Source organism: Eubalaena glacialis, chromosome 19, assembly GCF_028564815.1.
Source record: "Eubalaena glacialis isolate mEubGla1 chromosome 19, mEubGla1.1.hap2.+ XY, whole genome shotgun sequence".
Taxonomy (NCBI): domain Eukaryota; kingdom Metazoa; phylum Chordata; class Mammalia; order Artiodactyla; family Balaenidae; genus Eubalaena; species Eubalaena glacialis.
Window position 1 is genome coordinate 49,572,592 of NC_083734.1, and position 12,203 is coordinate 49,584,794.

Genomic DNA, 12,203 nt, shown 5'->3' on the forward strand with positions numbered 1-12,203 from the left:
TTGTCTTAGTCTATTTTGTCTGTTAGACGTATAGCTACTACCCCAGCTTTCTTTAGGTTTCCATTTGTATGGAATATCTTTTCCCACCCCTTCACTGTTAAGTCTGTGTGTGTCCTTAAAGATGGAGTCTCTTGTAGGCAGCATAGTTGGGTCTTTTTTTATTTTTAATCCATTCAGCTACTCAGTGTGTTTTGATTGGAGAATTTAGTCCATTTACATTTCAAGTAATTATTTACTGATTGATAGGGTCTAAATGTTGTCATTTTGTTAATTGTTTTCTGGCTGCTTTGTAATTCCTTTGTTCCTTTCTTCTTTTCTTGCTGTCTTCCTTTGTGACTTGAGGATTTTCCCTAATAGTAGCTTAGATTTCTTTCTCTTTATGTTTTGTGTATCTAAGTTTCTGCTTTGTGGTTACCATAAGGCTTATATAAAACATATTTATAACAGCATATTTTAAGGTGATAAGCTGAATCACATTTTAAAGTTCTACATTTTAACTTTCCCGTCATTTTGTTTTTGATGTCACATTTTACATTTTTTTCCCTTGTGTATACATTAACAAATTATTGTAGTTATAGTTATTTTTACTATTTTTGTTTGTCAATCTTCATACTAGATTTGGTATATGACTTACCACCATTATAACATTAGAGTATTCTGAATTTAAATATTTATCTTTACCAATGAGATTTATACCTTTCTATATGTTTTCCTGTTACTAATTAGCACCCTTTTATTGCAGCTTGAAAAAGTCCCTTTAACGGAGTGGCCTAGTGTTTAGGATTCCAGACTTTCACTGCCATGGCCTGGGTTCAATCCCTGCCTGGGGAACTGAGAACCCACAAGCTGCATGGTACAGTGCAGCCAAAAAAAAAAAGTCCCTTTAAAATTTTTTGTAAGGCTGTACTAATGTTGATGAACTCCTCATTCATTCAGCTTTTGCTTGTCCGGAAAGCTCTTTATCTCTTCTTCAATTCTGAAGGACAGCTTTGCTGGGTAGAGTATTTTTGGTTGCAGTTTTTCTTTCAGCAGTTTGAATATATTTTGCTGTTCTCTTCTGGCCTGCAAAGTTTCTGATGAAAAATCTACTGATAGTCTTATAGCGGTTTCCTTGTATGTAACAAGTTGCTTTTCTTTTACTGCTTTTAAGAGTCTCTCAAATTAAATTTGACAGTTTAATTATAATATTTCTCAGTGTGGGTCTCTTTGGATTTATCTTAAAGTTTCTGGGCTTCTTGGATCTGAATGTCTTGTTTCTTTCCCCAGATTAGGGGAGTTTTCAGCCATTATTTCTTTGTATAAGCTTTCTGCTGCTTTCTCCCTTCTCCTTCTGGGATCCCTATAATGTGAATATTGGTCCACTTGATGGAGTCCTTTAAGTCATCTTCACTTTTTCTCATTGTTTTTTTCTTTTTGCTCTTGTGTTTGGATGAATTCCATTGCCCTAAGTTGGCTGATGCTTTCTCTCGCTTCACCTAGTCTGCTGTTGAACTCCATTATTGTATTCTTTTTTTTTTTAATTAATTTATTTATTTTTGGCTGCGTTGGGTCTTTGTTGCTGCGCGCAGGTTTTCTCTAGTTGCGGTGAGCAAGGGCTACGCTTCATTGTGGTGCGTGGGCTTCTCACTGCGGTGGCTTCTCCCACTGCAGAGCACAGGCTCCAGGCACACGGGCTTCAGTAGTTGTGGCATGCGGGCTCCAGAGCGCAGGCTCAGCAGCTGTGGTGCACAGGTCTAGCTGCTCCGTGGCATGTGGGATCCTCTGGGACCAGGTCTCGAACCCGTGTCCCCTGCATTGGCAGGCGGACTCTCAACCTCCATTATTGTATTCTTTAGCTCTGTGATTTGTTTGGTACTTAAAATTATTTTTTATTATTAAAAAAAAATTTTTTTTATGTTTGGTACTTTCTTATATTTTCTCATTAAAATTCTCACTTTGTTGAAATTCTCATTGTTCTCCTGACCTCAGTGAGCATCTTTATGACCATTATTTTGAACTCTTTATCAAGTAAGTCCTTTATCCATTTCATCAAGATCTGTTTCTTGAGTTTTATGTTGTTCTTTTGTTTGGACATATTCTTCTGTTTCTTCGTTTTCCTGACTTTGTGTTGGTTTCTGTGCATTAGGTAAAACAGCCACTCTCCCAGCCTCGAAGGAGTAGTCTTGCATAGGAGATGACTCTTATCACTCAGCCCATCCCTAGCTCTTGGTTGGCTCTCAAATCTTTGTGTTTGTCCAAACCATTTTCTTCATTCTTAATGGCTCCTAGTAGATTAAGGTGTGCCACAACCCTTTTTGATGTGGGTTCTTTCTCATGTGTCACTCAGCTAGTGTCTGGATTCCTTTCAGAGGGAATTATTCCATATTTAGTGTAGGTTTCAGTGTCTGTGGGAGGAGGTGAGTTCAGGAGCCTGTATTTTGCCATCTTGAACTGGACCGTCTCATCCCTGTCTTTATACTTTAATAGCATTGTGTTACTTGTCTAAATATACTATTGTTTTATGTTTTTTTAATATACATAGATATATATTATTCTGTAACTTTCTTCTTTTTTCTGTTAACATTGTTTTAAAAATCTATGTTGATACGTCCAGTTCTTCATTTTAACTACTGCATAGCTGAGTTCATACAGTGTACCCCATTTGTATGAGTATTTTTATTTATGTATATATATGTCCCCCCCCATTGCAGGACATACAGATTGTTTCCAGATTTCATAACTGCAAACAGTTCTGTAATGAACAACCTGTAATATGTGCAGAAGTTTCTCTAGGATCTATATCTACTAGAATTGCTAGACTGAGGAGTTTACACTTTTTCACCATTGCCAAATTCCCCTCCAAAGTGATTGCACCAGTTTGTACTCATATCAGCAATGCATGACAGTTTCTGGTTTGCCACATCCTTGCAGATGTTTCCTACTGCTTGTTCAAATAATTATCCTGTCTTCCACCAACTAAAATTGTGCATGTTTTCCATTCACTTTTATCGACTTTGGTCATCCCTTGTTTCTCTAGAAGCAGTCCATTTCTCATCCAAAATTTCCTTAACTTTTCAGTTTTTTGTTTTGTTTTGTTTACTCCAAGAGTACTTTTTCCTTCTCTTGATTATTTCATCTCTCTTCCCTTAAATTTGACTCAGGTAATCTCTAGGAACCCTCATCCAGTAACCTACATGTTTCCCTGACATGTACATTGTATCCCATCTTAAAAACACATTATAAGTTAAAGTGTTATTTTTATTGGCTCTTCAGTTTCTAAAGAAGAATACATTGTGGACATAGTAAAAGTGTTATTAAAACATCATTTAAAATAGATCATGCAAGTCAGTTTTACTTAACATCTTTAAGTTTTAAATTAATTTGAAAGATTTGAATTAAAAGAGTGAAGAGAAAAATAAAAGCTCAGGGACATTTTAATTTTATGGGAAAATTTATTTAGAAGGGTATCAAACAAATGTCCTTGACCTTAGAGCTATATTGAATTATTTGCTTTTCCAAAAAGGCATGGAGTCCCCCTCTTCACAATTAGCAGATTCCTGAGCATATTTATAAACGATGGAACATAAAAAGGTTTGTGGAGGGAAGTAATTCGTTAGATCTCTTAGGCAGTATGGAATTAGGAGGGCTAGAGTGCTAAGTAGGGAAGAACAGGACTGCTTTAAAATGCTAAACTACAGTAACCTTTGAGTATAAGCATTCTGCTTTATAAGGATGTGTATATGTACTTACAGCCCCCTCCTCAGGACCTAGATAGGTAAAAGGATAGCAGACATACAGCTCAGATGGCTTTTTCTCCTCCACCACCACGAGTACTAAGTATAGGGCTTTGTGTGCAGCAGGCATTCCACATGTTGCTCCATTTTCAACCCAAAATTGAATATAGAACCTTAGTACTTCTTTGAGACATTTTGAGTACACAATATGTGCATTTGTCCGTTTGCTTGGTGTGATTAAACATATAAACAAACAGAAATCAGTTATAGGAGAGAGTACATTTAGCACATCCATAGTCTCTTTGGATTTGGTAACAGTCAACTATTTGGTGCCCACTTAACATTTCTGACTTTCAGAAACTGATGGTACATGTCTCTCTTGTATTATAGGACTTACCATGCGTAGAAAGCCACCCTCCAGATCTCATTCACTTTCTCCATCTCCAATTAACAAAAACAAACAGTTCCACATGGAGAGAAAAAGGCAGCGAAAGCCAAAAGAAACAGATACCCGCCGATTTCAAGCAAAGGTATATCCCATCTCTTGACCGCCATTGGGCAGCAGGCATTACCATTTACCCTTAGCCAAATGCTACAGTGAACATGCTGTTGACTAAAGGCTTAAAATGCATTTAATATTCTTGAGCTGAGTGGATGACAAAATTATGTGACATAGCTTTTACGTCCCCCATTAGGGAACATAAAACTTCTACTCATTAAACTCTAAGAAAACTAACCTTATTAGATATAGCTTAGTCAGTACTCTAGTGGGTTAAGAAAGTATATCAGTGTAGACAGGCATTTTCAGAGAGAGCTTTAGAAATGAAGAGAATTTGAGGTGGATTAAATGTGACTAGCCATTTGAATTACAGATAGGATGAAAATGCCCAAACAGGAATGAGACCCCACCCCTCCTGTTAGGGTTCAACAGGAGAATGTATGATTACTAAGGAAGACTTTCTCCTGTGGAATAGGGATTTTGAAATGTAGCATAAATTTAGAACACTTAAGTTGTTTGCTACAGTATGTTTTATAATGGTGAAAACAAACTAATTTAGATGTCTTACAATAACATGTAACTTCAACTCAAACATGTAACTTCCACTCAAGTGTGTATCAAAATAATTACAGAAACTGAGAACAAAAAGAATACATTATGTAAAGTTGTGTTTTATGTCCCAATTACATATCTGTTAAATAATGTATATTTAATGAGATATATAGCCTGAAAGGAACTTTAAAAAAGTGAATGGAATGGCAGAATCTTAGATTGATTTTTTTCCTTCATTTTCATTTGTATGTTTTTAATAACTATAATATCATATGGCCTTTTCCCCTGTAGGCAATAACTGAAGCATTTGAAAAGGAACTAAGAAGAAATAAAGTTCAAGAGAATATTGGACCTCTAGGAATAAATGACGAGGAGGAAACAGTGGGTAAAAGTCTCTACTGTAATAAATGCCATTTGATCAGATCAGTGGAAAGTACAGAGATGATCTTTTTAAAAGGAAAAAAATCAACAGGGCCTTAATCATTATTAGCCCCTTAGAAAAAAGCAGAATTTCATTTCATGATGTGGGATTTTCTTTTATTCATAGGTAGGCAAGTTGCTAAAATGTGGCAAGACATGGTACCAAAAACTAGTATTTTTCCCTCCTGCCTAAAACTTCCATCAGTTTTTAAGGGCTTCTATTGCTTATCAGTTCACCAAGGATTTAAAAGATAGTCTAGGCTGACAAGTTAAAGAGGGAGAGTAAAAGAAGACAGGAAATCCCAGTTGCTCCATGCCTGGCTGGAAGACACCCAAAGCATAAGTTTTCGTTGCCTTTCAAAAGAATAGTTACAGAAGCTAAATGAAAGCATGGAGACAATGCTTATGCTAAAATGTTCATAAAGAAAACAGAATATAGCATACAGTGTGGTTATAACTAAACGTCGTTTAAGAACTTTTTTAATCTACGTGGAAAAAGTTGTCAAAAGCAGCAAGTACATCAGAACATCATTAGTAGTTGTATTTAGGGTGTGGGGATATGGCAACTATGAAACTTGAAAAAGATTCAATGCTTTTTCAAATTCCAAAGGATGCCGGAAACTAAAGAGGCATTTAACTTAGAGTAGGTAAATAACCAGACTGTAGAAAATTTTTTTTAATTAATTAATTTATTTATTTTTGGCTGTGTTGGGTCTTCATTGTGGTGTGGGACTTCTCTTGTTGTGGAGCACGGGCTGTAGGTGCATGGGCTTCAGTAGTTGTGGCACACGGGCTCAGTAGTTGGTGGCTCGCAGCTCTAGAGCACAGGCTCAGTAGTTGTGGCGTATGGGCTTAGTTGCTCTGTGGCATGTGGTATCTTCCTGGACCGGGGCTCGAACCTGTGTCCCCTGCATTGGCAGGCACATTCTTAACCACTGTGCAACCAGGGAAGTCCCCAGACTGTAGAAATCTGAAGTCAGGTGGTTTGGCTGGGGATTATGTTAGCTATTTTTGTCCCTATGTAATATTTAAGATGATGTATGAAAGAGCTATTAGACTTCTCATTTCTATTCTGTTTTATATCTGCTCCTAAGGAAAAAATATACAGAGAAACTGTTCATAAAGGAACTCCAAAACGTAGTCAGCCCTGGAAGATTTACTCTAGAAAAACCACAACTCCAGGTCCAAGAGGTGGCTTGCCAAAGCCAAATAAAGCAGTTCCAAGTAAGAACCACAAAATTGTACTTTATGGAAAACTGGCATCCTTTGAAAGTGTGTGCTATATGCCAAGGACACAGCACTGAGAACCAGCATTTACCAGTCAGCTGGAGAAAGTTCCCTCTTCTCTCACTGCCATATGCTAGATTTCTGTAAAGAGAGATCAAACTCTTAAATGAGGCATTTCTCTAAAACTGTTAAATATACACCAATATATTGGCACCAAAGGAATGTGACGGCTGTGACCAGCTGTTCCAGCTTTAGCTTCACTCTGCTCACTCATGCTGGTTGTCTTTTGTTTCTGGGAAGTTGGTAGAATCAAAGGGATGCTCCAAAGCAAGCAGAGGGCCTGTCCAGCTCCTGTTATATTGACAGTTGGTGCCAGGGTACAGTTTCAAAGACCACTGGCCTTCTAACTACATCCCATCAGACAGAGACTTAGACTCCTCAGCCCTCCTGGGAGGCAGTTTGACCACACACACAGCATCCACCCCAGGCGCTGAATCAGCTGAGCAGTTAGGATGGACTTCACAAAACCAGCATGTCATCAATCAGAAATGTTGAGGTTATTTTCATCCTTACTAGTAATTGGCTATCCCAATCAGAGAAGGAATGCAAAAGTAATAACACACTTTTAGAATTGTTCTTTTCAGGCTCAGAACCACATCACTTAGATAAGCTTTGATCTCCCAGGAAGGTGGGATGAGATTTCTTCTTAAAAGCTGTCAGCGAGTTTCTCAGATTAAGAGCATCTTTTTTTTTTTTTTTTTTTTTTAAACCTTGCAGTGAAAGTGAATGAACACAGTCTCCTGCCCCTGATGCTGGAGCAGTTTCCATTTCTCTATGTTTCTGGTCAAACACTAAGCAAAATGTGGAAACAGCAAATTGCACAGGTTGAACAGCTCAGAAAAGATGCATATAGAGAAAATCGATCAAAGAAGAAACTCCAGGATGAAGTAAGATAACTGCCAATTAAGCATAGGAATATAAACCAAAAAGGGGCAGAGCTTATCCTTGATAATCTAGTGAATAGAATTATTAACCTCGTTTCCTTGTATCCCACTTAAAGATAGAAGAAGCCTTGAGAAGGCACGACCTCCTTACTGTGCTGATCAAGAAAGAATATGAACATAACAAGAGACTGGTAAGTTATATTAATTACTTTTATTTGTACCGGCTGGGCAATATCCCCACTGACTTATACCTCTTACACTTACCTGTGGAAGCATTTAGGTCTCTAACCAAAATTGATGGGAGGGTAAGGTGCTAGGTACTTCATATACACAGTTTCATTTAGTCTTTATAGTGACATAATAGAAATGTTTTCTATGAAATGGAAAACCTGAAGCTTTGAGATGTTAACTTGCCCTGGGTCCCACCATAATCAGCAAGGGCAAGGTTGAGATTTTAATCCAGGTCTGTACCTCCAAGCCTCTTCGAGGTACCAGGTGGTTATAACTTAGTGTTTTTTGTCCTCTCCCTTCTTTCTCAGGTCCCAAATAGAAACCTGAGGTTGTCTGTGCCTCCATTATAATTTGGACTGAGAATCATACATAGTACAACATTATCCTCTGAGTATCATGAAGGGGGAGGACAGAGATCAAAGACAATAAGCCAGAGGAGGAAACTTGAGTATAGAGATAAGCAATGAGAACTATAATTCTAAGCAGTTCCAGAGAAAGAAGGGGAAGCCATCAGGAACTGCATGTGGGACTCTGGTGTGGGGGAAAAGAAAACAAGTGTCTGGACACCTAGTTGAGGGCTTTGTGTACATGACTTCATTTCACCCTCACTACTTTGCTAAGATATCACCTAATTTCCTTAGTTTCGATGTAGATACTTTTGTTAACTCAAGCTCTGCTTGAACATCTTTGAGGGTGCCAGTTTTCTAGTTAAGTAGGCATCTGGGTATGGCTTAGATGACTCCCTGGTGAAATGGGGAGATGAGATTCTCAGTCCATGAGGATTGTTGCTGCTCTCTACAGCCTTGGGGGCTTACTGGGGCAGCTCTTCTTCTTTTTTTTTTGGCTGTGCAGCATATGGGATCTTAGTTCCCTGACCAGGGATTGAACCCGCACCCCCTGCAGTGGGAGTGTGGAGTCCTAACCACGGGACTGTGGGGCAGCTCTTCTGACTGAGGTGATGAACCTACTAAAGACTGAAGGATTTCTGGGGGCGGACAGGCTTTCACACTCTATGCCCAGCCAGCAGGCTACTGGCCCTCCATACCCGGCTTACTGCCTGAAGACGTTGTGTTGGGGAGTGGGACAGATGAGAACACCAGAGTCTGCCTTCCTCTTGTCCTTACCTCTTTTTCCCCTTCCCTTTCTTAGCAAGACTTCAAGGACCGCATTCATAGGCAGAAGTTGACCCAATCAAAGATAAAAGAAAATCGGCAGCAGATTGTTCGTGCCCGAAAATATTATGATGATTATAGAGTTCAGTTGCGCTCAAAAATGATGAGAATGAGGACCCGGGAAGAAATGGTAAATATTGCTTTTCTGTCCAATCCAGTTAAGAAGGTAAATTTTGTCTGTTACCTTTTAGGACCACCTTCTTTGTGACTCTTGTCCCAATGTGAATCCAAAATCCAAACGCAAGTCCAAAATGCTGGCTAGAGTTCAGACTTGCCCACACCTCATTTTATTACCCCCATAGTGCATCCCAGTCTACTCTGTCTCTACTGCCCTTGTCTTTTTTTTTTTAAATTGTAGTTGGTTTACAATGTTGTGTTAATTACTGCTATACAGCGAAGTGATTCATAGATATATGAATATAATATATATATTATACATATATATACACATTTTTTATATATTCTTTTCCATTATGGTTTATCATAGCATACTGAATATAGTTCTCTGTGCTATACAGTAGGACCTTGTTTATCCATCCTATATATAGAAGCTTGCATCTGCTAACCCCAATGTCCCACTCCATTCTTCCCCCAACCCCCTCCCTCAACCCTCTCTCCCTTGGCAGCCACCAGTCTGTTCTCTATGTCTGTGAGTCTGTTTCTGTTTGGTAGATAGGTTCATTTGTGTCATATTTTAGACTCCACAGATAAGTGGTATCTTATGGTATTTGTCCTTCTGACTTCACTTAGTATGATAATCACTAATTGCATCCATGTTGCTGCAAATGGCATTATTTTGTTCTTTTTTATGGCTGAGTAATATTCCATTGCATATAAATACCACATCTTTATCCATTCATCTGTTGATGGACATTTAGGTTGTTTCCATGTCTTGTTTATTGTGAATAGTGCTGCAGTGAACACAGGGGTTCATGTATCTTTTCAAATTAGTTTTGTCCGGATATATGCCTGGGAGTGCAATTGCTGGATCATATGGTAATTCTGATTTTAGTTTTTCTGAGGAACCTCCATACTGTTTTCCATAGTGGGTGCACCAACTTACATTCCCACCAACAGTGTAGGAGGGTTCCCTTTTCACCACACCCTCTCCAGCATTTATTTGTAGACTTTTTAATGATGGCCATTCTGACTGGTGTGAGATGATACCTCATTGTAGTTTTGATTTGCATTTCTCTAATAATTAGCGAAGTTGAGCATCTTTTCATGTGCCTCTTCATCTGTATTTCTCTACTGCCCTTATCTTAATGTGAGGTCTTAATTCCCTCTGACCTCCCAAGTGTCGGTACTTCTCCAGGACACTGGCTTTAGGGGTTTGGGAGCATGTTGTAAGAGACAGGAATTTAAGGTGTGATTAGATGACCTCGGATTCCACTTAAAACCAGGAAAATAATGTAGGACAGATATGCTGTGAGATCTTTCCACAAGGTATTTGCTACCTCATCCTAATCAAGCTTGGGATTCCAAACTAGCAATAAATTTCATCTCTAAAGTAAAACATTAAGGTAGGTATACTTAACGGGACTAAATACTCTGAAGTGGGTCATACTATTATCCTCATTTCTAGAGGATACTCCTAAGGCTTTGAGAGGTTAAGTAACTTGACACTAAGGCAATACTGCCGGCTGATGAATGCATGACTGTACTTTAGTAAGAATTCTTGATCAGTCAGTGAAGGACAAGTGAGCATATCCGAATCCTTTGAACAGTTTGTGGCCTAGTTAGATGATAACCACATGGCCCTCAGTTATGCACGAGTGTACATGCAGCGTTTGTTTCTACTCCAGGGTTCTTTTTCTATATACATGGCTGCTTGAGAGTTCTTTTCTGAAAGTAGTAAAGAATCTTTGGGATACAGGAAAAGATGCTGAATACCATTAGTCATTTAAGAAATACAAATCAGACCCACAATGAGATAAACTCTCACCCACTAAGATGGCTAAAATAAAAAAGTGCTGGCAAGGATGTAGAGAAGTTGGAACACACATGCAGGGCTGGTGGGGTTATAAAATGGTGCAACCACATTGGAATACAGTCTGGCAGTTCTTCAAAAGGTTAAACATATGATTTAGCACTTCTACTCCTAGGTAACTATACACAGATGTTCACAGCAGCACTATTTATAACAGCCAAGAAGAGAAAACGTCTACCAGTTGGTGAATTGATAAAGTGTGATATATCCATACAGTAGAGTATTATGTGGCAATGAAAAAAAGAATTTCATAGTGATTCATGCTATAATATAGATGAACCTTGAAAAATTATGCTAAGTGAAAGAAGCCAGATACAAAAGGCCACATACTATATGATACCATTTATATGAAATGTCCAGAATAGGTAAATCTGTAGGCATAGAAAGTGGAGTAGTGATTGCGAGGGGGAGGGGGAGTGGCTGCTAATGGTTATGGGGTTTCTTTTTGGAGTGAAGAAAATGTTCTGCAGTTAGCGGTGATGGTTGCACAACTCTGAATATAGTAAAATCTACTGATTTATACATCTTACAAGGGTGAAGTTTATAGTATGTGAATTATATCTCAATAAAGCTGTTACTTTATACTGACTGTATTTCACAAAGATTTTTTACATACCTCTAGTTGGGCAGAATTTTACTCCTCCATGAAAATTCACCATAACTTTATTTTTCTGACTAAATAACTGGCAGATATTTAAGAAACTGTTTGAAGAAGGTTTACAAATTCAAAAGCAAAGATTACGAGACCTAAGAAACTATGCCAAAGAAAAGCGAGATGAACAAAAGAGACAGCACCAAAATGAACTGGACTCAATGGAGAACTACTATAAAGACCAGGTGGGTTCACCGCTGCTAGTTTACATTCTGACGTGCTTAATCCTGACCGCCCGGTGTCAGACATCAGCTTAGTCTGCTGAACAAGTAAGCCTCCACATATTAATTCGGAACTTGTCACTATACAGGTTGGACTGATTGAAATTTAAGGTAAAATAAGCTAGTGCTTGACCACAGTACAGAATATTGCCCTGTTTCCATTAAAATAAAGATTTTAAGCCTATGAACATAAGAATTGTTACATTTAGACTACAGACAAATATAAGGTTTTTTTTTTCTTCCCTGTAAACAGTTTTCATTGCTGGCAGAAGCCATATCACAGGAACGTCAAGAGCTCAAAGCCAGAGAGAAATCCCAGGCCCAGGTAATAATTAACAAGATAGAAATCATTTATGTACATTTTTAAGAAATAGAAAACAACTGTACTACACTTTTTAAGGGGAATGGAGAGGATACTAATAAGATCGATCTACGATTCAAAACATGTATTCTGTGATTTTAACTTTACCTGTTCATGTCTCTGTAAGAGCTGCTGCGAAATTATTAAAATTACTGCAGAAGCTTGATGAGCAGGAAGGTGGGGAGGGAATAAAAATACATGAGGGCCTGGATCAGTGTTGT

The 12,203-nt window shown here is 38.3% G+C and overlaps 1 protein-coding gene across 4 annotated transcripts in view; it reads left to right on the top strand.

The window, feature by feature from the left end:
* Positions 1 to 12,203, top strand: part of CEP95 (centrosomal protein 95) — a 57,417-nt gene that overhangs the window by 44,886 nt on the left and 328 nt on the right. For 3 of the 4 annotated variants that reach the window (XM_061176632.1, XM_061176634.1, XM_061176635.1), the window contains 8 exons: positions 4,104 to 4,243; positions 5,056 to 5,145; positions 6,279 to 6,408; positions 7,189 to 7,358; positions 7,472 to 7,546; positions 8,736 to 8,888; positions 11,439 to 11,585; positions 11,875 to 11,946. In XM_061176632.1, coding sequence (XP_061032615.1) covers positions 4,104 to 4,243; positions 5,056 to 5,145; positions 6,279 to 6,408; positions 7,189 to 7,358; positions 7,472 to 7,546; positions 8,736 to 8,888; positions 11,439 to 11,585; positions 11,875 to 11,946 — 977 coding nt within the window. Of the gene's footprint in view, positions 1 to 4,103; positions 4,244 to 5,055; positions 5,150 to 6,278; positions 6,409 to 7,188; positions 7,359 to 7,471; positions 7,547 to 8,735; positions 8,889 to 11,438; positions 11,586 to 11,874; positions 11,947 to 12,203 lie in introns of all 4 variants that reach the window. The other variant, XM_061176633.1, reaches the window with a different exon arrangement.